The following is a 24,913-nucleotide window of genomic DNA, read 5'->3' on the forward strand; positions in this document are numbered from 1 at the left end:
CAATATTTCTTCGAGTTTTAATTTTGGGATCTTTTTCTGTGGCTGATGGCTGAATTCTTTTAATGGCTATTTTACGTTCTGGTTCTATGACATCTGGGCAGTTCTCTTTGATGATTTCCTGAAAAATAGTGTCTAGGCTCTTTTTTTCTTCATATATTTCAGGGGGTTCAACAATCCCTTCGATTGTCTCTCCTAGATCTGTTTTCCAGGTCAGTTGTTTTCCCCATTAGGTATTATACATTTTTTCTACTTTTTTTCGTTTTGCTTTATTGATTCTTGTTGCCTTATTGAGACATTCCTTTCCATTTGTTCAATTCTGAATTTTAGCATGTTATTTTCTTCATTTACTTTTTTTTAACTTCTTTTTGAATTTGTCTAATTGAATTTTTGAATATATTGTTTTGTTCTATGGAATTTTTTTTTCTATTTCACAAATTCTGTTTTTCTGAAAGTTGCTTTCTTTTTCCAATTTACCAAATCTATCTTTTAATGAGTTATATGCTTTTTCCATTTCACTATGTCCATTTTGTGTGGCCTTTTCCAAACTCTCTTCTAAGGCTTTCCTTTCCTTTCCCCATTTTTCTTCTACTTCTCATTTAAGATCCTTCATATGTTCTTTTAGGAGAGCCTTCTGTGATGGGTACCAGGTTATTTCACCTTTTGGAGCTTTATCTGGAGACAATCTGCTTTTAGTTTCCTCAGGGTTTGAAATTTGTTCTCTTTTGCCAGAAAAGTTGTCAATTATTAGAGTCCTCTTTACTTTTTTACTCAATTTTTTAAAAGTTAAGGTCAAAGGTTTGCAAATGCACCAGGATTCACTCCTGGTACTGGGTCTGCCATGTGGAGTCCTCAGCAATGCTTGGGAGGGGGCTCTGTGCTGTCTATGCTGGCATTTGTGATTGGAGTCTGCACAACCACCCTGAGACTGTACTGTTCCAGGACTCTAAGGTGTCTGTGCTGGCTTTTGTGGTTAGCTGCCTGGGCCTTGCTGTCTCTTCTCCCACTTCTGATTTAAACAGATCTTCTCTGATCAGCTTCCTTCTGCAAACTCTCTGCACTGGGAAGTCTCACAGCCAAACTGAGACTACCTGTCCCGGGGCTCTGCTCTTCCTGAGCTGGTGTTCATGCTTCGCTGCCTCTCTCCTGTTTCTGATTGAAATAGATCTTTTCTGGTCTGTTTCCTCCCACAAATTCTCTGCCCTGGGACACTGAGCTATCTGTGCTGGCATTTGTACTGGTTGCCCTAGCTGCCTCTCTTCCATTTCCAATTTAAACAGACCTTTTTTTGAGATCTTACACTCCCAATATTTGTGGGTTCTGCCTATCAAGAACTAATTCAGAGGCCAGATTTTGTAATTATTTTGAGGGTTATAAAGAAGGTCAGAGAGAAATGTGTGTCATTCGCCATCTTGGCTCCGCCCCCACAAGTGACATGATGTATTTTTTAAACATTTCTCATAAATGTATTCACTTAAAAGGGTGGTTGCATGTTCAAATTTCCATGTCCTTTAAATATTACCAAATTGTATCATGTTTCTCAAGTCTCAATCCATGCTATCAAAGCAAGGGCTGAAAAGGTTTATGGCATGCACCCTCAGGTCAATGACACAACCCTAGATTCTCTTCTCCTTTTCACAAATCCTAAGATTTGTAACACCTAGCTGACACATACAATTGGAATAAAGTAAATTTTTGGAACATAAATGCTTCCTTTGAGGCCACCTTTAGCTTTCCAACATAATAGCATAGTTATCAGTATTCATCTGTGAGGTATGTTATCCTAGGAGTCCTTTAACAAGGGAAAAATGTACCAGAAAGAAAAAGACTCAACTCATCATTACAAAGAATAATGGAGATTGTATTAAATTCTAAGGCTGTAATTTCAAACCAAGATAGACATACCAAATATGAATTCCCATATGAAATCATTTCAAGAAATCTGACCCTGTTCTGGGCATTAAGAGTTAAAGACCAGAATAATAATTTCAACAATTTAGGGAAGTCATTTAAGGAACTCCTAAACTGTTTTTTTTTTTTTAATTTTTTATTTAATAATTACTTTATATTGACACTCGTTTCTGTTCCGATTTTTTTTCCCCTCCCTCCCTCCACCCCCTCCCCTAGATGGCAAGCAGTCCTTTATATGTTGGATATGTTGCAGTATATCCTAGATACAATATATGTTTGCAGAACCAAACAGTTCTCTTGTTGCTTAGGGAGAATTGGATTCAGAAGGTATAAATAACCCGGGAAGAAAAACAAAAATGCAGTTAGTTTACATTCGTTTCCCAGTGTTCTTTCTTTGGGTGTAGCTGCTTTTGTCCGTCATTTATCAATTGAAACTCAGGTCTCTTTGTCAAAGAAATCCACTTCCATCAAAATATGTCCTCATACAACATCGTTGTCGAAGTGTATAATGATCTCCTGGTTCTGCTCATTTCACTTAGCATCAGTTCATGTAAGTCTCGCCAGTCCTCTCTGTATTCATCCTGCTGGTCATTTCTTACAGAACAATAATATTCCATAACATTCATATACCACAATTTACCCAGCCATTCTCCAATTGATGGGCATCCATTCATTTTCCAGTTTCTAGCCACTACAAACAGGACTGCTACAAACATTTTGGCACATACAGGTCCCTTTCCCTTCTTTAGTATTTCTTTGGGATATAAGCCCAATAGAAACACTGCTGGATCAAAGGGTATGCACAATTTGATAATTTTTTGGGCATAATTCCAGATTGCTCTCCAGAATGGTTGGATTCGTTCACAACTCCACCAACAATGCATTAGTGTCCCAGTTTTCCCGCATCCCCCCCAACATTCATCATTATTTTTTCCTGTCATCTTAGCCAATCTGACAGGTGTGTAGTGGTATCTCAGGAACTCCTAAACTGTTAAAGAGGAATCTCTTTATAACTTTTCTACAACTTAAAGAGTCTTAAGAGTGTTTTCTAAAGAACTGAAAAAGCAAATATCTTGCTCAGAGCTACAAAAACAGTAGGTGTCAGAGGTAGAACATGAACCTAGATCTTCCTACCTTCATGGCCCACTTTCTAGTCACTACTTCTCACTATCTTGAGTTGAAACAAAGCACAAAGCTTCATGATTAATATTAAAAACTAGATGAGCGTATGGAGGTGAGAAACAATTCATTGTTCTTTTCAATTTCTTAACTAAAATAAATATGTAGTAGGCCCCTGCAATGTACAGGATTCCATAAGGGGGGAAAGTAAACAATACAATTACATTTCTCAAAACCCAGTTTAGAAAAGATACCAAGACACATATGATCAGCGTATTAGGCCTCCAAAGCAATGTACTCTGATAATTTTGAGACCAAATCAGAAAATGCTATACTTTGAAACTGAAGCAAGTAATAATCAAATCAGCAGGGATGAGAACAAAGTCTGCATGGTAACCTGCACTAAGAGTATTTGAAAATGAACTCCTGCTATTGCTATCAAGCATCCTGAATCCCAGAAAGAGGCTTAGCGGTCTCCCTAAAAAAAAAGGAGAAATCAAAAAAAATTTTGGAGGGAAGGAAACCAAACATCTTCATTTCATGCAGGTTGAATTTCATTTTAAGTATATAATTAGTTCAACTGGTAGTTTTCCAAGCTGTCTATATTATGTGTCATTCTTTTGGGCTTTCCTTCTGTTTTCAATCTATTTAAATTTAACCAACATAAATGGTCATCTTAAAAATTTAATTTGTTTTCATAAGTGTACTAGTGACACAATTTAGTGGCTGATGTTTTGAAAGATATGTAAGAATCTATTTTCATGTAAATATAGTGCTTGTCCAAGAGAAAGCTAGCATAACATAGGGGAAAAGATGGATGGATTTGTAGTCAGAGATTCAAGGGTCAAACCAAATTTATCACTTACTATTTTGTATGATCTTGGATAAGCCAACTCATTCTTTAGGACTCAATTTCCTTATGAAGAAGATGAACAGGTTGTATAAGAGGACTCCAAAGGTCCTTTTCCAACTTCCACTTTAAACTTATGAAACCACACTATCCTATTCATAATAGAAAAAAAGTTCACCTTTAGGTTCTACTGTCTCTGCATGTTCTAATAATTTTCAAGCTCCCATGATATACAAAAAAGAGATACTTCAGATAAGAGACACAAATATTTAGTCTCCTTAAAAACATAGCCACCAATTACAAATAAATAAATTGACCTTCTAGTTTATGTCAGGATCTAATGATCCTGGTTGCTATGAATAAATTCCTCAGGAATTGATTGCCTAATAGTGGATTGATAAAATCAGAATAAAGTCAACAGAATCATGAAGACCATTTATTCTGTAATACTATTATAAAAACAAACAACTTTGATCCAATCAATGATAAAACATGGTTCCAGAAGACTGAAGATGAATGTTACTTCTTGACACAAGAGTGATAAACTAAATATACAGAAAGAAAATGTTTTTGGACATAGTAAATTTAATTTTTTTGGTTTAACTTTACATATTTGTTACAAAATTTTAAAAAATACCTGTTAGTGAAAAAATATAAAAACTTAATTTACAAAATTAAAAAAAAAATCAAATAACTGAGTCCTGGAAGACAAAGAATAAATGAAACGTGAATGAGGAGACTTGCCAGGGCTAGATATCAAGGATAAGACAAGTCTGTTGATTCCTCTAATATCCAATATGTACATACTATAAATAAATATAACATACCTGGATTTGGTCCCATTTCATAAATATTTCACAGTCTTCTTCAGTTTTCTAAGGCCTTAATAAGTTCAAAGTCTCTCTGAAAGAGTACTTTTAAATAGATAGTGGATACAGTTTATTGAGTCTCCTTTTGTGTGTGACTATGACTTTTCACTCTCTGAAGTTTTCTTAGATAGTGGCAAGCACATAATAAACGCTTAAAAAATACATTCTGACTTTGCTTGCTCCAAATAGGCCATCCCATCTCTCACTACTGAATGTTTATTCTTTCTATTACAATTTACTTCTTATAATTCTCAATCATCACCTAGACTTTTTATAATATAAATCATACTACTAACCTACTTTCAACACCTCTTGCCTTTCTATCTTCACTTTAAGTAATACCTTGCTTAGATATTAGGTTGTAATAAATTTTCTCTATTCTGGCCCAATAGACATGCATTCTTAGACCCTGTTGTTGTTGCCTTAATTTGACATCTAGTGCTATATATATATACAACATGACAATTCTGTCAGACCTCAAACCACATACATACATAACTACAATACATATCTCCCAAGTAATCCCCATTTCAACAAATTTGGGAAATGGCCATTTAATTTCTGGTTGAAGACCTCAAAGGAAGAGAACCCACAACCTCTCAGAGTACTCCTTTTATCTTCTGGACAGTTCTAATTGTTAAGAAATCCTTCAAGACATCAAGCTAAAATTGCTCTCTACAAATCTCGATCCCTATTTTTGGTTCTGCCTTTTGAGACTACATGAACAACTCTTTTTCCTCTTTCAGAAGAGCATTACTTCAAACACAGTTATCATGTCTGTCTTGACTCAACCAAGCTTCATTCAGCATAGAGTAAACGCCTTTCTTTCTTCAGTTTGACTATTATTGTCTGAACACTCATTTTCTAGTATATAAGTGTCCTTGCTAAACTGTAATACCAAAAACCAAACTCAGTATTTCATGTATTCCAAACAGGTAAAAATACATAGGATTATTCATCTCATTATTATTGAAAGCTATGCTTTCCAGCAGTCACCAAAACCATTTGGTATTGGCTAAGAAATAGATTAGTGGATCAGTGGAAAAGGCTAGGCTCACAAGACAGAATAGTCAATTATAGCAATCTAGTGTTTGACAAACCCAAAGCCCCTAACTTCTGGGAAAAGAATTCATTATTTGATAAAAACTGCTGGGATAATTGGAAATTAGTATGGCAGAAATTAGGCATGGACCCACACTTAACACCACATACCAAGATAAGATCAAAATGGGTCTATGACCTAGGCATAAAGAACGAGATTATAAATAAATTAGAGGAACATAGAATAGTTTATCTCTCAGACTTGTGGAGGAGAAAGAAATTTGTGACCAAAGATGAACTAGAGACCATTACTGATCACAGAATAGAAAATTTCGATTACATCAAATTAAAAAGCCTCTGTACAAATAAAACTAATGCAAACAAGATTAGAAGGGAAGCAACAAACTGGGAAAACATTTTCACAGTTAAAGGTTCTGATAAAGGCCTCATTTCCAAAATATATAGAGAACTGACTCAAATTTATAAGAAATCAAGCCATTCTCCAATTGATAAATGGTCAAAGGATATGAACAGACAATTTTCAGAGGATGAGATTGAAACTATTACCACTCATATGAAAGAGTGTTCCAAATCATTATTGATCAGAGAAATGCAAATTAAGACAACTCTGAGATACCACTACACACCTGTCAGATTGGCTAAGATGACAGGAAAAAATAATGATGAATGTTGGAGGGGATGCGGGAAAACTGGGACACTAATGCATTGTTGGTGGAGTTGTGAACGAATCCAACCATTCTGGAGAGCAATCTGGAATTATGCCCCAAAAGTTATCAAATTGTGCATACCCTTTGATCCAGCAGTGTTTCTATTGGGCTTATATCCCAAAGAAATACTAAAGAAGGGAGTGTATGTGCCAAAATGTTTGTAGCAGCACTGTTTGTAGTGGCTAGAAACTGGAAAATGAATGGATGCCCATCAATTGGAGAATGGCTGGGTAAATTGTGGTATATGAATGTTATGGAATATTATTGTTCTGTAAGAAATGACCAGCAGGATGAATACAGAGAGGACTGGCGAGACTTACATGAACTGATGCTAAGTGAAATGAGCAGAACCAGGAGATCATTATACACTTCGACAACGATGTTGTATGAGGACATATTTTGATGGAAGTGGATTTCTTTGACAAAGCGACCTGAGTTTCAATTGATAAATGAGGGACAAAAGCAGCTACACCCAAAGAAAGAACACTGGGAAACGAATGTAAACTATCTGCATTTTTGTTTTTCTTCCCGAGTTATTTATACCTTCTGAATCCAATTCTCCCTAAGCAACAAGAGAACTGTTCGGTTCTGCAAACATATATTGTATCTAGGATATACTGCAACATATCCAACATATAAAGGACTGCTTGCCATCTAGGGGAGGGGGTGGAGGGAGGGAGGGGGAAAAAAAAAATCGGAACAGAAACGAGTGTCAATATAAAGTAATTATTAAATAAAAAATTAAAAAAAAAAAAAAAGAAAGCTATGCTTTCTTTACAGCCTATGATCACACCAGTTCTCTTTAGTTTTGCAGTCCACTAAAACTTCTATTGGCTTTCCTTAGTACAAGACAGTAAATTATCCCAGCTGTCTTCAGGTTAATTGTTATTAAATATCACGAAGAATATACTCCAGAAGTGTTTTCTATTGTATGAATTTCCAGAGTACAGAGCATAAAAACTTGATTACTGATTACAAATTTCAATCACTGTGCTATCTAATATTATAGTTTGATTTTATAAAAAGATTTGGAGATTCCAATCTGAGATAAGACTCCCTTTTTCCCTAGAATTCCTTTTTAATAATCTGTATAAGGCATTTAACCTTCTCTGGAACATATGTAAATGTTGCTCTCTTGAACTGATAACAAAGCTGACATTCAAGTAAAGGCTCCTACAGCTTTAACTCCTTTCTATTGGGAGAAATTACTTAACTACTCTGGTCCTCAGTTTCTTCATCTGTAAAACTGGGGTGTTACATGAGATGACTTCTGAGGTCCATTTTCAGCTCTAATTCTATGATCTTATGAACTTTGTAAATTTTCCCCATTAGGAATATTCATATACAATATCATTCTTCAGTTTTTCTGCTTTAGACCTAGGTGATAGGAAAGAACTTACATTCCTAAGCATGCATATTTTATGGTGTATATATGTCTGTGTCACACACACACATAATTCTTAAGCTCAAGTATAACTATGTACTTTCTATGTGATTATATAATACATATACTTACATCTATAAATATAAGTATATATTCATATATAACTATAAACATTACATATTTAACCATAACTACGAATCTAAATCTAATTATGGTCCATTTAAAGTGTTTTAAAACAGAAACAATAACCATTACTTTGACAATCTTGTTTATTTGTAAATCTCAAAGATCTTTCAAAAGTTCTCTCTGGTTCTTAAAGAAAATCACTTCAATTTTTAATGGGGCTAAATTTTAACATCAAGAATAGTTTTAAATAATCCAAAAAATGGTAAAAAAAAAAAAATTCAGACTTCTTAAATTGAAGTCTTTAAATCATATATATTTATTCATTAATTTATCAGAATACTAGTCAGCCAAGATATTAACACACTTTTTGTTTGTTTGTTTGTCTTTCTCACAGATGAAAACACTAAGAAATGACCATTTGATTTAGTTCATCCAACAAGACAGAAAAAGACAGGATTACAATGCCCAGATCAGAAGATAGTTTCTTTTGTCCTATGAAAATAGTCAGGCATGGTGGCATGTGCCTGCAACTTCTATCAAGGAATCTGAGGTCAATGGAACTCTTGAATACCTAAGTTCTAAGCTGCAAAGAACAGCTTTATTAAAAAAAAAAAAAAAAAAAAACCCTAGATCCACAGTTGGGGGATCTAGATTTGAATCTCAAATACACTGGACATACAAAATGCATATTTGATCAAACACTAGATTTGGAATCAGGAAAACAGACTTGAATGCTGTTTCTCACACTTATAACTTGTGTACGATGGTCTGGCACCTAGATAAGAGCTTAATAAATATTTTAAAACAAGCAACAAACAAAAAAGCTGCAATGAACTATAATGACTGTGTGTTTGCATTAAGCTCAGCATTATTGTAATGGGAAGGGAGCCACCAGGTTGCCTAAGGACACAGCAGATCATAACTCTTGTATCAACTAAAGGAGGTTAGGACCTGTGTAGTCCTAACTCTTCAAGTCTGAGAGAAAAAGGAAGACCCAGGTTTTGGTTTGTTTGTTTTTGTTTTAAAAAAATAAATTAATAATATAATATGGCATGACATGCTGTAACATAAAATGACATGATGTAATGTGACATGGTATGACGCATAATATAATTTCACTACTCTTTGTTTCTTTCCTTTCAAATACCCCAACTGGGTTCCAACTGAAAAACTAATGCCACTATGCAAAGATCCACAGATCGTACAACTCACAGATTTCTCAGAAATTTGTAAATCAACCAATACAGAATGACCTGAGAAAAATAATATGCTAGAGACAGCCGTTTTAACATAGAACTCTATCATAATGTGCAGCTCCATGATTATTTCCTGAAAGTTCACCTTTTTTTTTTGACAAAAAACTACAATTCAATCAAACGAAAACTTAAAGCAACAAAATCCCTCATTAATGAAATCAGTATTTAGAAGAAGAGATCACTTTAATTAATGCTATTATGAAACTGTCAGCATTTATTTTATCTATTAATTTTATTTTCAAAGAGAACTATCATTCACAAATAAGGAAAACAAAATTAGATCACTTAATTATGTTCTTTTCCATTTTCAAATATAACCTAGGTTTTGTTTTAGATAGTCTGTAAAAATTTTGCTCTGTTTGGTTGGATTAAGTATTTTTTAAAGTATCTATGGATAGTCTACAAAATCAATCAATAAGATAAGAAATTTAATGGACCAGAAACATCTCATTGGTATACTCACCTAAACCAGACTTTTTCAATCGTTTTAAGTGTTGACTTGTTTGTTTTCCAGTGGGAGATTTCTGCCCATGTTTCATTTCTTTATCTGAACTGTCGGCTTCACCATTTTTAGATTCAGATCCTAAAAAAAGAAAACAGTTATACAACTGCTGTCCTCTTTCTTGTTTTCCTTTTTAAAAGGAAAGATCAGTGTTTTTTGGATTTTTTTTTAATTCAAAAGTATTATCTCTTTTGTTTTAGCTAAGAGGCACTATCTTCTTTGGTCATTATCTGATTCTTCTAACCCTAGAAGTAATAAATATAAAAGCAAATTAAATCAATTAAGGGAAAAAATAGGTGAGCTATCAAGAGTAGCCAAAAAGTAAATTCACTAATCTTATAACTTGAGAATAAGTCCCAAGAAAGCATTTTGTAAAACAAAACTTAAAAAAGCTTCAAACAATTTGATATAGTATTCTTAAGTACTGTCTAAAAAGAGGGAGATGAGGCAGAAAGAAGGAAGGGACAAAAGAGAGAGGGAGAGAAAGAGAGAGAAAGGGAATATGAGAAAATATCTTTCCAAATAAACTTTTTGCAATAAAGTATTTCTGAAGAATACAATATTGTTATATAATAAATACTTATGTCTCAGAAGGTTTTTTAAATAAACAAATCAACTAGAAACCAAAAGCAAAGGTTAGAGTGGCACAATGTTAAAAATAACTGTCAGAAAATAAAAACTTATAAAAGGATCTCTAGTTTTATGACAGAAGACTGACACACAATTTCACACCCACAAAAGAGCTGCTTTTGATAGCATTGCACATCATTATGTGACCCACTGTTAAAGTTCAATATCCAAACAATCGGGGGGAAGGGGCCCAGAATCTATCAGCATCATTCCACATTTTCTCACAATTGCTGCCATTTGCAAAAGTCATTTATTGTGTATTATCTGGAAATCTTTTTTTTTAAAGAAAGGGTTAACACAACTAGTTTGAGTTGCTTGATCAACAGAAGGGATTTTTAAAAATAAATAAACCAAACCTCCAAAAAAAATAAAATAGTACCCAATGATTTTCATCAAATCCAGATTTCATATGCCATTTCTTACTAAGATATATTCTGTGAGAACTGGTCTAGCATACAATCATTTAGCTATTTTACCTGACGGTGAATCCGACTGCTCATCAGACACCTTTAATGGTGTCAAAACAACACGAGGAACAGTCTTGTTTACCATCATTGAGACTCCATTTCTTCTTTTCTGCTGCTGTCTCAAAGCCTATAAAACACGATAATAAAACACAACATAAAAATATAACCAAAATTATTTCTTTTAAGTGAATTAAATGAGGCATCTGACTACCATTAAATGAAATCTCTTAAGAGATACAAATTTTACATAGTCACTAATTTGTCAAGCTTGCTAATAGTCACCTTCATGTCATTTTCTTCAAAAGCATAAAACCGGGCTTTGGGAAAAGGGGACGAGTCTTAGATCATTTTCAAAGCAATTCTGACAACAAAGCAACACTTAAAGGTTTGCTCTACCTTTGCAGCACAACATGAGGACCCCTGGAATTTGAAACTATGACTTCAGAGTAAAATAAATGTAAAATAAATGTTTCGAAACCAGGATAAAAATATATGTGCTTGCACTTGTCTTGCAGGTGCATCCTCTCTAGTATACTGCTCAGTCAATCAAGTTAACACAGAGTGTCATCAGTATGTACAGCATGTAAGGACTACAGTACTGAGGCACTCACTCAGCCGTGTGGAGTGCTGCACGAAATCACTGAACATGGCAGGAATCATTTATTTCTGTGAAGGGAATCAGTCCTAATCTTGGAAACCTTGCAGCACTTGGCTTCTGTCTGACTGACTTTAGGCATTAACCTTCAGAACACGAACATGATGGTGTTCCGGCAAATCCAGAGGGGGAAAAAAATGATATAAAAATAAATCTCTCCAAATGGGAGTGTTTTAAGTTTCACAAATGAATCAACCACGGGGATAACACAATAAAACCTATTAAAAAGTTTTAAAATATAAAATCTTAACTGATCATATTTTACATAGAAAATTATGTCTGATTGGGGGGAGGGGAGGGAAACTTACACCAGGAGCATTAAGCTCAGAGATATGAGGCTACTAACAATCCTCAAAAGAATAAAAAAACTTGCCAGAGACTGCCTGAGCCTCTAACTTTGCATTTATCTGTGTCTGTTTAATTCTCATTAATTCGATAACATTTCTGTGAACTATTTAATGTTGTTGTACTAAAGATGGTCAGACTTTACTTCAAACTTATCAATGACTTGCCTACTTCTTTACAGCCAAAGACAATGCAATCTTATTTGGAAAAGATATATCAATTAGTTGTAGCTAGAAGGCTCTTAAAGCCATTTTAGTTACTCAAATAATTAAAGAATTGGAAAATAGGATGAGCTTTGAAAGAATTTGAAAAAAATGGAAATTGTAGAAAGAACATTCCAAAAAAGGTAGTGACAAGTAGATCAAAGGGGAATCATCATTGTTCCTCGTTTTGTGTCCAAGCCTGTGGGCATCAAATGAGAAACTATTTGTAAAATACTTAACATATAGCCAAGAATGTAGTAGGCAGTTAACAAAGACTTAACACCCTCCTTTCTTATGAAAAAAAAAAAAAAAAAGTAAAAGAAGTAACAAGAACAAATAATTTTTTGTTACTTAAGTTTTGCAAAATAAATTATTTTCATCTGGCACTCATAATAACTTTATGAAGTAAGCAGTTTTTATTATCTCCACTTTACAAATGAAGATTCTGATGCTCTTAGCTTAGTGAATTGCTTAGGGTGTCACATAGTCAATAAATGTTCAAAGCAAAATTTGAACTCAGTTCTTCTCCAAGCTGATGCTAATATGTGAGCTATCTATACTTCAAGGGAATTTATAATAAATGTTTATAATAAACATTTTATCTAGTAGTGACGAGGTATGAGGCTAGACTCAGAGAAAGAGGAAAAGAGAGACAGAGAGGTGAGTCCACGTGACAATAATTCACGAACTAAAGTATCTGTGGCAAAAAATAGGAAAGTTTATTTTTTTTACTAAGAAAAGAATTCTCTTAGAAGGAGTTTCAGAGGAAATGAGTTTCAGGGTCCCCACATCAGTAGCAGTCTCAGAAGAGTTCAAAGGACTTTACAGACATTAATTTATCAACTGTGAATACAAAGTGTCAAGGGTCTGAGTGAAATCTTAAAAGGTAGTTTAGTACACCTTCCTATAACTCAGTTTAAGATTATAGCTAAATAGCCTAGGCAGATAATAAAATTAATATGTATTATAAAAAAAAGTATATGTATGTACATATACATGTGTTTATTCAAGAAGGATACTAAATGCTTGGGAAATTTCACACACACACACACACATACACACACACACACACACACACATACACACAATAACTCCTAACAATTCTCTTTATATGCTATATCCAACAATGTTACTACGTTTTAGCTCCTCTCTTTGGCTGATTCTTTTTTCATGGTTATCACCTACTCTCTTGACTTCAGTTAATCTGTTCCTTGCCTCAGTACTGTAGTCCTTACTTGTACAGACTGATGACACTGAATTAACTTGATTGACTGAGCAGTGTACTAGAGAGGAGGCACCTACAAGACAAGTGCAGGCATATATAATTTTATCCTGGTTTCCAAAACATTTGTTTTACATTTATTTTACTCTGAAGTCATAGCCATGTTGGACTGCAAAGGTATACCAAACCTTTAGGTGTTGCTTTGTTAGAATTGCTTTGAAAATGACAAAATGGGAGAAATCCTTCCCACCCCACCCCCCCCAGCTACTTTGTCACTATCTCCATGAATATAATGGAACTTCCTTTCCTAATCTTTTCTTGGCACATAGTAGGTGCTTAATAAACGCTTGTTAATTGATCAGTTGAATCTAAAATCCCACATTGTGTGCATAGGTTGTTGAAAATGACATATCCTTCAAAGTCTACTCTCTGCTTTACTTTCATCTTTTTAAAATAAATTTTTATTTATTTGTTTCTTATATTACTAATAGTATCCCATGAATTCCTTCTCCCTCCCACTCCACTTTTGAGAGCCATCCTATGAAACAGTATTTTTTGAAAGGAAAAAAAAAAAGTCAGCACAATTGATCAATACATTGAAAAAAAATCTAAAACTACGTGTAGTGTGTAATACCTGTGGACTTCCTATCTCTACGTGAGAGTGAGTAGGGAATCTCTCCCTTCATTTAAGTCTCACTTGATCTTTTTAATTAGCAACATTTACTTTTGTTCTTTGGTGTAATAATGCTCTTTTTATCTTTTTGTACTTATTGTGTATATTGTTTTCTTGGCTCTGTTTACTTAACTGGGCATCAGTTCATATAAATCCTTCCATGTCTCCATCATCCCACAAATTAATTAATTAATTAATTAGCTGGGCTTTTATTTGCTTGTTTGTTTATTCATTCATTCATTTCAATGAGGCAATTGAGATTAAGTGATTTGCTTAGGGCCACAGATCTAGTAAGTATTAAATGTCTGAGGCCATATTTGAATTCAGGTGCTCTTGACTTCAGGGTCAGTGCTCTATACACTGGACCAAGTAGCTGTCCACACAAATTTTTCTTACAAAACAGTAATAGTCTATCTCATTCATATACTGAAATTTGTTTAGCCATTCCCCAACTGATTTCTACTTTGTTTCTAATTACTAGGTAATCACAAAAAAATTCTGCTATAAATATTTTGTATATGGACAATTTTTTTTTCTTCATAAAGATTCTTTGGAGTATATAATAAATTACTGGTTCAAGGAATATGGACATTTTAGCTATTTTATTTGCATAATTTCACATTGCTTTCCAAAATGATTATACTACTTTACACCTCCAACAACTTTACACCTCCAACAACAACACACCAGTTTCCTTATCTTCCAACAACTCCTTTAATACTGTTGCCATTTTTTTAGTCATTTTTGTCCATTTGAAGGACGTGAGGTGAAATCTCTGTTATTTTCATCTGCACTTCTCTCATTAGTGATTAGTTTTTTTCATGTGACTGCGAATACTTTGCAGTTTTCCTTTTCAGAACTGTTCTTATCCTTTGATCACTTGTCTATTGGGGAATGACTATTGGCCATATATATTTATTAATTTTGCATTGATATATATACATATACATATATTTTCACTCTCACTGAACCTATTTTTATCTTCATTGCAACTCCCTGCATTAGCCATACTTCCATAGGCTTAACCCTCAAGTGAAAATATTTAATTATATATACATACATATATACATATATATATATATATATATATATATGCATTTTTCCCTATTTTAACATTATAAATGCCTTGTCAAATCTCAATCCCAGGTTATCCTCAACAAATTAATTTTGTGCCCTTACTAAGCTACAGACTACCAACAGAATTCATGCAACTCCAAATGGAGTTCTGGGTTTTTACTGCTTAATAACAAAATTTACAAACTTGATGCCCACAGGGGCTATTCTAAATTTTCACTTTCCTCAAATCCCCTATAACAACTGCCCCTCCAACCTTCCCCTAGCAGAGGACCTTGTCTTTTTTTTTTACTGAAAAAAGAAGTCATTTGTTGTGAACTCCATTTTCTTCTCACTACATACTTCAAACTCCCTCTGCATCATACTGCATTCTCAACTCCTCTGTCCCAATCTTTCTGAGGCTTTCTTTCTTGCCAAGAACAATCATTCTACTACTTGTGTGCTTGATTTGAACCTCTCCCTTCACCTCAAAAGATCTTTGATTGTCTTCCCCTCATGCTCAAACTTTCTTTATCTGTTGGCTCTTTCCCTGATATCCCCAAACATGCACAAACTCTCCATTTTCCAAAAAAAGAAGTTCACGTGACCTGTCATCTCAAGAGCAATATGTGTACACAGACAGACAGACGGACATACACACACACACACACACACACACACACCCCATAGCCAAGGATAAGGAAAAGCACACTTTATTGCCATAGAAAAATTGCAGATGAGGAAATCCTCTAACAATTCTAGTTGGTACATTGTCAATAATCCAGCGTTTAAGAGGAGTCCCTTTAACTCAAACTGGAGGAGGGGTTGGAGTGTAGAAATTCACATTCATTACATCTACCATGTTACTTATCCATTCCTTAAAAAAAAAAAAAAAAAAAAAAAAAAAAAAAGGTGGACTGATTTTTTTCCTGTCTTTACATCAGAGTAATTTTCAAATACACCCTCTTATCATCTCATACCATTAAACAGCAATAACAAAACAAAAAACACATAAGGCCTAACAGCAACTGTATCTGACTATATTTTAAAACAACATTCTATACCTAGAGTTAACCACCATTCTCCCAGGAGAAGGCAGGTATGTTTCACTATCTGTAGTCATTATATGTACCTATCTGTAGATAATGATTTATCACTTACATTACTGTAGTTATTATGAGTATGTTGTTCTCCTAGTTCTACTTCATTCTGCATAAATTTATACAACTCTTTGCATTTTTTCTTTAAAGTCCTCATATTTGTTAGTTATTATTGCACAATGATATTCCATTACACAACTGTATGTCATTTTATTCAGTCATTCCTATCTAGGGAATCATCTTTTGAGTTAAACTTTTTGCTATCATAAGAAAATACTGATAGTGAATTGACTGAGTTAAAATGTATGAACACAGAATTCCAAACTATCATCCAGGAATTTAAATGATTTAAGATTCCTATAACCTCTAATATTGATTTTTTTTCATTTTTTATTTATCTCTACACTTTATCAATTACTTGGAACACTTCTAGATAAGATTATAAAATCTTTATGGTCATGTCTTTGTCATTTGTCTTTCCACATTTACCACCATGCTTGGTATATAATAGGCACTTAATAATGTATACTGATTAAGTATTCTCTACATTTAGGTACTTTGTGAAGTGTTAAGGATACAAAGAAAGGGCAAAAGAAAAAAATCTCTCTCAAGAAGCTCAAAATCTAAATGGGAAAGACAATGTGCAAACAACTATGTACAAATAAGATATAAGATAAACTGGAGGAAATCTCAGAGAAGGCACTAACCTAATTTAAATAAGGAATAGGAAAGTTTTCTTCTAGAAGTGAATTCCCAATAGCTATCTTACATTCAATATGCCCCAAACTGAATTCATAGCTTTTCCCCTAAACTTTTATCCCTTCTAATTCCCTGTTTTTGCAGAGGGCAATACCATCCATGCAATTTCTCAAATTCAAATTAAAGTTACAAATTAGCTGCAATGCAAATGAAAGACAACTATACCTTACTAAAAGAGAATTACATACTAAGAGAGGCAGAAAACATATCAGAGACATCTGGAATGTTGGAAAGGAAGTAGCAAAAGTGAAGGACAAGAGCTCTGTGAGAGAAAAACAACAAGAAAGTTAGAGGAGAAAGACAAAAAAGTCAACTGTTTTAAACTTTGCTAAGCCTAAAGTAATTATCTTTCAGGAAAGGTAAATATGAAATAAGGTTTATAGGTCATGTTTATGTTGGAAAGATGTTAGGCTATGGGATTGAGGACAGTAAACTGTTCCGTTTTCCCTCTATCTCAAATCCTGGATCATTAGTGAAAATTCCTTTCCCTATAGAATATAAAAATCCATTTGCAGATAGACACATACACACAAACAGAAGATACTGATATGCATATGTATGCCTACAAGCACACGCATGCACACACACACACCTGTATAGAAAATATATTCACTAGACATCAGAACTAAAATCTCAAAACTATTATGTTGGAGAATTGTACAATGGATAACAATGCATCTTGAAACTATTGCCTAGAAACAATTTAGTTAATAGGTGAGTAAAATTGAAGGTGTTGAATCCCATCATACCTCACAAGGTAAGCTGGATGAGCAACAGAAACTTAATTGATATGTCAAATTGTAATTTGTCATAACCCAATAGATAGTAAAACTGCAAACATAGTTAATCATAATGAATCACAAGTGTACTTAAAAACAAAAATTTATATAGTGGCATAATAGCTCATCATGATAATAAAAATGACTATATTTATCATGTTTGCATTACATCTCCAGAAATATGACAAAAATGTCATAAAATGTGAAATCACATCGTTATAATATGGTTTTTTATCTAATATGAAAAACAAAAGGTCAAACTGCATTGAAGTTCACATTTAATTTCTAAGGAGAAATTTATACAACTCCTTTAATTCTCGTTAGGCTATGCACAAAAAATATCCTGATGAAAAATACTGTGAAAGAACTTCAACACAGTTAAAGATTTAAAAGAAATGAATTAAAATCCCAAGCTTAAAAGTTGAGAGCAAATATAAATTGATTCTATTATAAGATCATAATTTTACAAGTTTTCTGATATAAAATAAACTCAAATTATATATATATGTTTTAACAATTCCATGACAAGTAAGAAATTTATAAGACATGCACAATTAGGATTACAAAACTTTAGTAAATATTTCTAAAGTTTTCCAATAGGAAAAATGTTTAGGCTTAACACATTTAGCAGAAATAAACTTTGAAATAAAACAAAATGATAAAAGTAAGTTAACAACTAATAAAAAATAAAATAAAGCATCTTAACATTATTATTGGAGGATCACAGATCTGACCGTAACTTGAAAGACAAGATTTAAGAGGACATAGGAAAATTACTTTTATAGACATGCTCTCACATTATCATTATAACCTGCCTTATATTTCAAATTATATCTCAAAAGTATTACTTCAAAGAACTTCTGAGAAAAGTCAAAAGCTAATGACAATACTCCCTAAACTAATCTATTTATTTAGTGCTATACCAATCAGACTTCCAAGAAAATATTTTAATGATCTAGAAAAAATAACAACAAAATTCATATGGAACAATAAAAAGTCGAGAATCTCTAGGGAATTAATGAAAAAAAAAAATCAAATGAAGGTGGCCTAGCTGTACCTGGGCTAAAATTATATTATAAAGCAGCAGTCACCAAAACCATTTGGTATTGGCTAAGAAATAGATTAGTTGATCAGTGGAAAAGGTTAGGTTCACAAGACAGAATAGTCAACTATAGCAATCTAGTGTTTGACAAACCCAAAAATCCTAACTTTTGGGATAAGAATTCATTATTTGATAAAAACTGCTGGGATAACTGGAAATTAGTATGGCAGAAATTAGGCATGGACCCACACTTAACACCATATACCAAGATAAGATCAAAATGGGTCCATGACCTAGGCATAAAAAATGAGATTATAAATAAATTAGAGGAACATAGGATAGTTTATCTCTCAGACTTGTGGAGGAGAAAGAAATTTGTGACTAAAGATGAACTAGAGACCATTACTGATCACAAAATAGAAAATTTTGATTATATCAAATTAAAAAGCCTTTGTACAAACAAAACTAATGCAAACAAGATTAGAAGGGAAGCAACAAACTGGGAAAACATCTTCACAGTTAAAGGTTCTGATAAAGGCCTCATTTCCAAAATATATAGAGAACTGACTCTAATTTATAAGAAATCAAGCCATTCTTCAATTGATAAATGATCAAAGGATATGAACAGAAAATTTTCAGATGATGAAATTGAAACTATTACCATTCATATGAAAGAGTGTTCCAAATCATTACTGATCAGAGAAATTCAAATTAAGACAACTCTGAGATACCACTACACACCTGTCAGATTGGCTAAGATGACAGGAAAAAATAATGATGAATGTTGGAGGACATGCAGGAAAACTGGGACACTGATGCATTGTTGGTGGAGTTGTGAACAAATCCAACCATTCTGGAGAGCAATCTGGAATTATGCCCCAAAAGTTATCAAATTGTGCATACCTTTTGATCCAGCAGTGTTTCTATTGGGCTTATATCCCAAAGAAATACTAAAGAAGGGAAAGGGGCCTGTATGTGCCAAAATGTTTGTGGCAGCCCTCTTTGTAGTGGCTAGAAACTGGAAAATGAATGGATGCCCATCAATGGAGAATGGCTGGGTAAATTGTGGTATATGAATGTTATGGAATATTATTGTTCTGTAAGAAATGACCAGCAGGATGAATACAGAGAGGACTGGAGAGACTTACATGAACTGATGCTAAGTGAAATAAGCAGAACCAGGCGATCATTATACACTTCGACAATGATATTGTATGAGGATGTATTCTGATGGAAGTGGACTTCTTTGACAAAGAAACCTAACTGAGTTTCAATTGATAAATGATGGACAGAAGCAGCTACACCCAAAGAAAGAAACGAATGTGAACTATCTGCATCTTTGTTTTTCTTCTCGGGTTATTTTTATCTTCTGAATCCAATTCTCCCTGTGCAACAAGAGAACTGATCGGTTCTGCAAACATATATTGTATCTAGGATATACTACAACATATCTAACATATATAAGACTGCTTGCTATCTAGGGGAGGGGGTGGAGGGAGGGAGGGGAAAAATCGGAACAGAAATGAGTGCAAGGGATAATGTTGTAAAAAAATTACCTTGGCATGGATTCTGTCAATATAAAGTTATTATTAAATAAAATAAAAATAAATTTTAAAAAAGTCAAAAGCTAGGGAATTGTTCTCATTTCTGTTCTACAACAACAAAAAAAAAATAGTAGAGAATCTTGAAATCTGTATTACAGAGATAATGCCCATTTTATTTCACTGGGGAACTGATGGAAAAACAATATAACAGCATATGGATAATGCATTAATACAGTAAATAATTCATTGGAGATTTTAAAACATCACATTTTATGAATGTTAAAATTTAAATAATTAAAGTATACTAATACTAAACACCTGGATGCATTAGCCATCAGCACCTCATACTCTTACTGATTGTTTAAATGTCAATGCCCATGTTCAGAAACTATTATGTAACCTAACCTTTGAAATTTCACAGTTTTGGTCAAAAGTAACAAGTTACAACAAGAATGAATCTGCTCTGCCAAATAAAAAAAATAATCTATGACTTTATAAGTTCTATTACTCTAAATAAATAATGAAGACTTTCAAACAAACTGGCATAGAGGAAAAGGAAAGGTTATATTTTAATACAATACCATTTTCCATTATAATAAAATTCAATCTTACTCTATCCTTTTTCACTTTTTGTTCTAATATTCAAAAAGATTGAAATAAAAAATTTAAGGTAATAACAACAAGAGGGAGGAAAAAGTTTTAATCAAACCTCATGCCACACCTAGAATAGTTTGGTAGGTTTGCTATACATGAGTTAAAAAGAAACTACTAGAGCCTAGCTTTACCAGAGCTAAAACTATATTATCAAGTGGCAATCCTCAAAACCATTTGGTAGTGGATAAGAAATGAGTAGTGGATCAACAGACTAGGTTAGGTACACAAGACACAATAGTCAATGAATATAGTAACCTATTGTTTGATAAATCCAAGCCCAAAATTCTGATTTCTGAGATAAGAATTCATTGATTAACAAAAATTATTGGAAAATTTTTTTAAATTATGGCAGAAACTAGGCATCAACTAACATCTTATACCAAGACAAGACTGAAATGGGTACTTGATTTAGCAATAAAAAGTGATACTATAAGCAAATCATGGGAGCAAGTAATAGTTTACTTGTCAAATCTATGGAGAATGGAGGAATTTATGAACAAACAAGAAAATGGAAAAACTATGAAACTCAAAATGGATTATTTTGATTACTTTAAATTAAAACATACTGCAGAAACAAAACTAATGAAACAAAAATTAAAAGGAAAGCAGTCAAAAATTTATAGGCAATATTTCTGATAAAGACCTCATTTCTAAAATATATAGAAAATTGAATCAAACTTATAAGAATACAAATCATTCCCCAAATGACAAATAGTCAAAGGACACTAACAGACAGTTTTCAGATGAAGAAATTAAAGCCATTTGTAGTTATTAAAAAATGTTCTACAATACTATTAGAGAAATGAAAATTAAGACAACTGAGTTACTATTATACACCTCTCAGACTGGCTAAAATGATAGGAAAACATAATGGTAAATGTTGGAGGTATCTGGGAAAACTAGGACACTAATGCATTTTTGGTAGTTGTGAAATGATCCAACCATTCTGGAGAACAATTTGAAACTATGCCCAGAGGGCTATCTATCAAAGTGTGCATAACCCTTTGATCCAGTAGAATCTGGGTCTGTTGGGTCTGTATCCCAAAGAGATCATAAAAGAAGGAAAAAGAGGGAAAAGAAACTACATGTACAAAAATATCTGTAGCAGCTCTTTTGGTAGTGGCAAGGAACTGGAAATTGAGTGGATGTCCTTCAGTTGAGGAATGGCTGAATAAGTTAAGATATATGAATGTAATGGAATACTACTGATCTATAAGAAATGATGAGCAGGCTGATTTCAGAGACCTCTATAAAGACTTACATGAATTGATACTGAGTAAAGTAAGCAGAACCAAATCAACATTGTAAATAGTAACAAGATTATGCGATGATCAACTGTGATATATTTGGCTCTCCTCAACAATGTGGTGATTCAAGGCAATTCCAATAGACTTAGAATGGAAAATGTCATCCTCATCCAGAGAAGGAACTATGGAGACTGAATGTGAATCAAAGCATAGTATTTGTACCTTTTTTTTAGTCTGTTTATTTTCATTCTCATTTTTTTCCCTTTGAGCCAATTTTTATTGCACATGACAAACACAGAAATATATTTAAAAGAATATTAATCTATATCAGATTACTTACTGTCTTGGGGAGGTAAGAAGTAAGGAAGGGAAAGAGAAAAATTTGGAGGTAAGAAGTAAGGAAGGGAAAGAAAAAAATTTGGAGATAAAGAAGTAAGGAAGGGAAAGAGAAAAATTTGGAACACAAAAATGAATGCTTTTATCTTCACATGTATTTGGAAAAAGAAAATGTTATTGAGAAAAAAAAATTAAAACCACTAAATTATCAATTATTCATTCAAGTATATTTTGTTTTTATTCATATTTTTATATCCCTAGTTTCCCTCACTCCTCCCCCAAAGTGTTATCACATTTAAAAATATATTTTTAAAGGAAGGGGAAAAAGATCAGCATGATTGATCAATACAATGAATTAATTCTGAAATATATACAAGGTACAACACTTGTGAGATTTTCAGATATGCAAAGAGGTGGGGTGGAGTGGGACTACATTTTAAATCTCTTCTTTCAAAATAAGCTTTTCTTTAATAGCTTTGTAACATTCATTTTGGGTATTTTTTTCCAATTACATTATTATAGTTATTGTGTGTTTATCATTTTCTTGGTTCAGCTTATTTTACTATTGCATTGGTTCAGACAGGTATTTCCATGCTTTCCTGCACTCATCATTTCTCATAGTATAGTAATATTTTATTATATATGTGACAAAAATTTATTTAAGAATTCCCCAATTTTTGAATATCTGTTTTGTCTTCAATTTTTTTTGCTATCAAAAAGGTGTTGTTTTAAATATTTTTAAGTATGAAGTGATTGCATTCTTATCAATAGTTTCCTTGAATTATAAAACCAATAATGAAATCTGAATAAAAAAATATGAACATTTTTGGTCACTTTATTTACATAATTCAAAATTGTTTTCCAAAATCATTTCATTTGGTTCAAAAACCAAAAATGCAGTGTGCCTATCTTCTCAAAACTTCTTCAACTTTGACTATTTCTATCTTTTGTCATTTTTGCCAATTTTGATGGTTGTTTTGATTTATATTTTCTTATTTCTATGTTTATTGACATTTATATTTTGGAAAATAGTCCTCTATTTCTTCTGTAGTCTCCATTTTATTATCATGTGATTAATGTTGATTATTGTCATTTTTATAGTTTGTTATTTTACCTTGTTCATTTGCTACTTATTGATTTAATTTTCTGTCCTTTTTTTTTTTAATGAAACTGACTAAAGAGGTGTCGATTCAATTGCTCTTTTCAAAGAACTGGCTTTTAGTTTTGTTCATCATTTCTAAATGTTTTTACTTTCCAATTTATGTACTTTCTTTCTAATTTTGATAACTTCCTTCCATATTTTCGTTATTTACTCATTTTCTGATTTTTAAATGTATAGTTAGATCACTTATTAATCATATCATTTTCTACTATAAGAATGTTTGCACGACTGATTTTTTCCTTTGAGAACCTCTTTAGCTGAATCCTGGAGGTTTTGAAATATTTTTTCACGTATCATTTGTTTCACAATAATTATCAATTTTTTTTAAAGATTTTTGTTTGTAGGCCACTTTACTACTTAGAATTTTTCTATAATGTTTTTGAGTCTTTGGTTTGTGTTCAGTGAATTGATAATTACTATTTTAAATGTATTATGGTCTGTAAATGCATTTTTATTATTTTTGTCTTTTTACATTTATTTGAAATATATCACTGTGTCATAATAAAAGATCAATTTTTGTGAAATCAACATGTGATGCTGAGATATTCATAGATGTTCTAGTAGGGGAACTTCAACTGGCCCATTTAAGAACTAGATATATTTTAAAAAGTAAATGAGAAATAAATGAGAAAATGAATAGATTTTAGAAAAATTGGATGATCTCTGGAGAAAATTAAATGGAAATAGAAAGGAATATACCTTTTTTTTCACTGATACATGGCATCTATAAAATATTTATCATATATTAGGACATAAAAACCTCATATAACAAAAAGCTTCAGAAATACTAAATGCATCTTTTTCAAATCATGCAATAAAATCTTATTCAACAAAGAGATATGGAAATATAAGTTAAAAATCAATTAGAAACTAAATAATCTAATCCTATAAATGAGTACATCAAAGAGAAAATCATGGAAACAATTCATTAAAAAGCATGACAACAATGAGATGACACCCTAAAGCAGTACTTAGAGGGAAATCTTATCTCTAAATACTAACCTCAATAAAATAGAGAAAAAGCTGATTGAGGCACTAGGGAATGCCACTTGGAAAAAAAACAAAAATTAGAAAAGAACAAATTAAAAATCCCCAAATAAATATGAAATGGAGAATCATGAAAATCAAAGGAGAGATTAATACAATTGAGTGTAACAAAATCATTGAACTAATAAAACTTGAAGCTAGTTTTATGGAGGAAAAAAATCAATAAAATAGATAAAACATTAATTGATTTGATTTTTAAAAAGAAGAAAACC

At 32.6% G+C, this 24,913-nt stretch overlaps 1 protein-coding gene across 1 annotated transcript in view; it reads right to left on the reverse strand.

The window, feature by feature from the left end:
• Positions 1-24,913, reverse strand: part of ASXL3 (ASXL transcriptional regulator 3) — a 215,859-nt gene that overhangs the window by 69,374 nt on the left and 121,572 nt on the right. Inside the window, 2 exon segments of the mRNA XM_051970269.1 lie at positions 9,745-9,864; positions 10,890-11,007. Of these exon segments, the coding sequence (XP_051826229.1) occupies positions 9,745-9,864; positions 10,890-11,007 (238 nt within the window).

This window comes from Antechinus flavipes, chromosome 1 (assembly GCF_016432865.1).
Source record: "Antechinus flavipes isolate AdamAnt ecotype Samford, QLD, Australia chromosome 1, AdamAnt_v2, whole genome shotgun sequence".
NCBI classification, from domain to species: domain Eukaryota; kingdom Metazoa; phylum Chordata; class Mammalia; order Dasyuromorphia; family Dasyuridae; genus Antechinus; species Antechinus flavipes.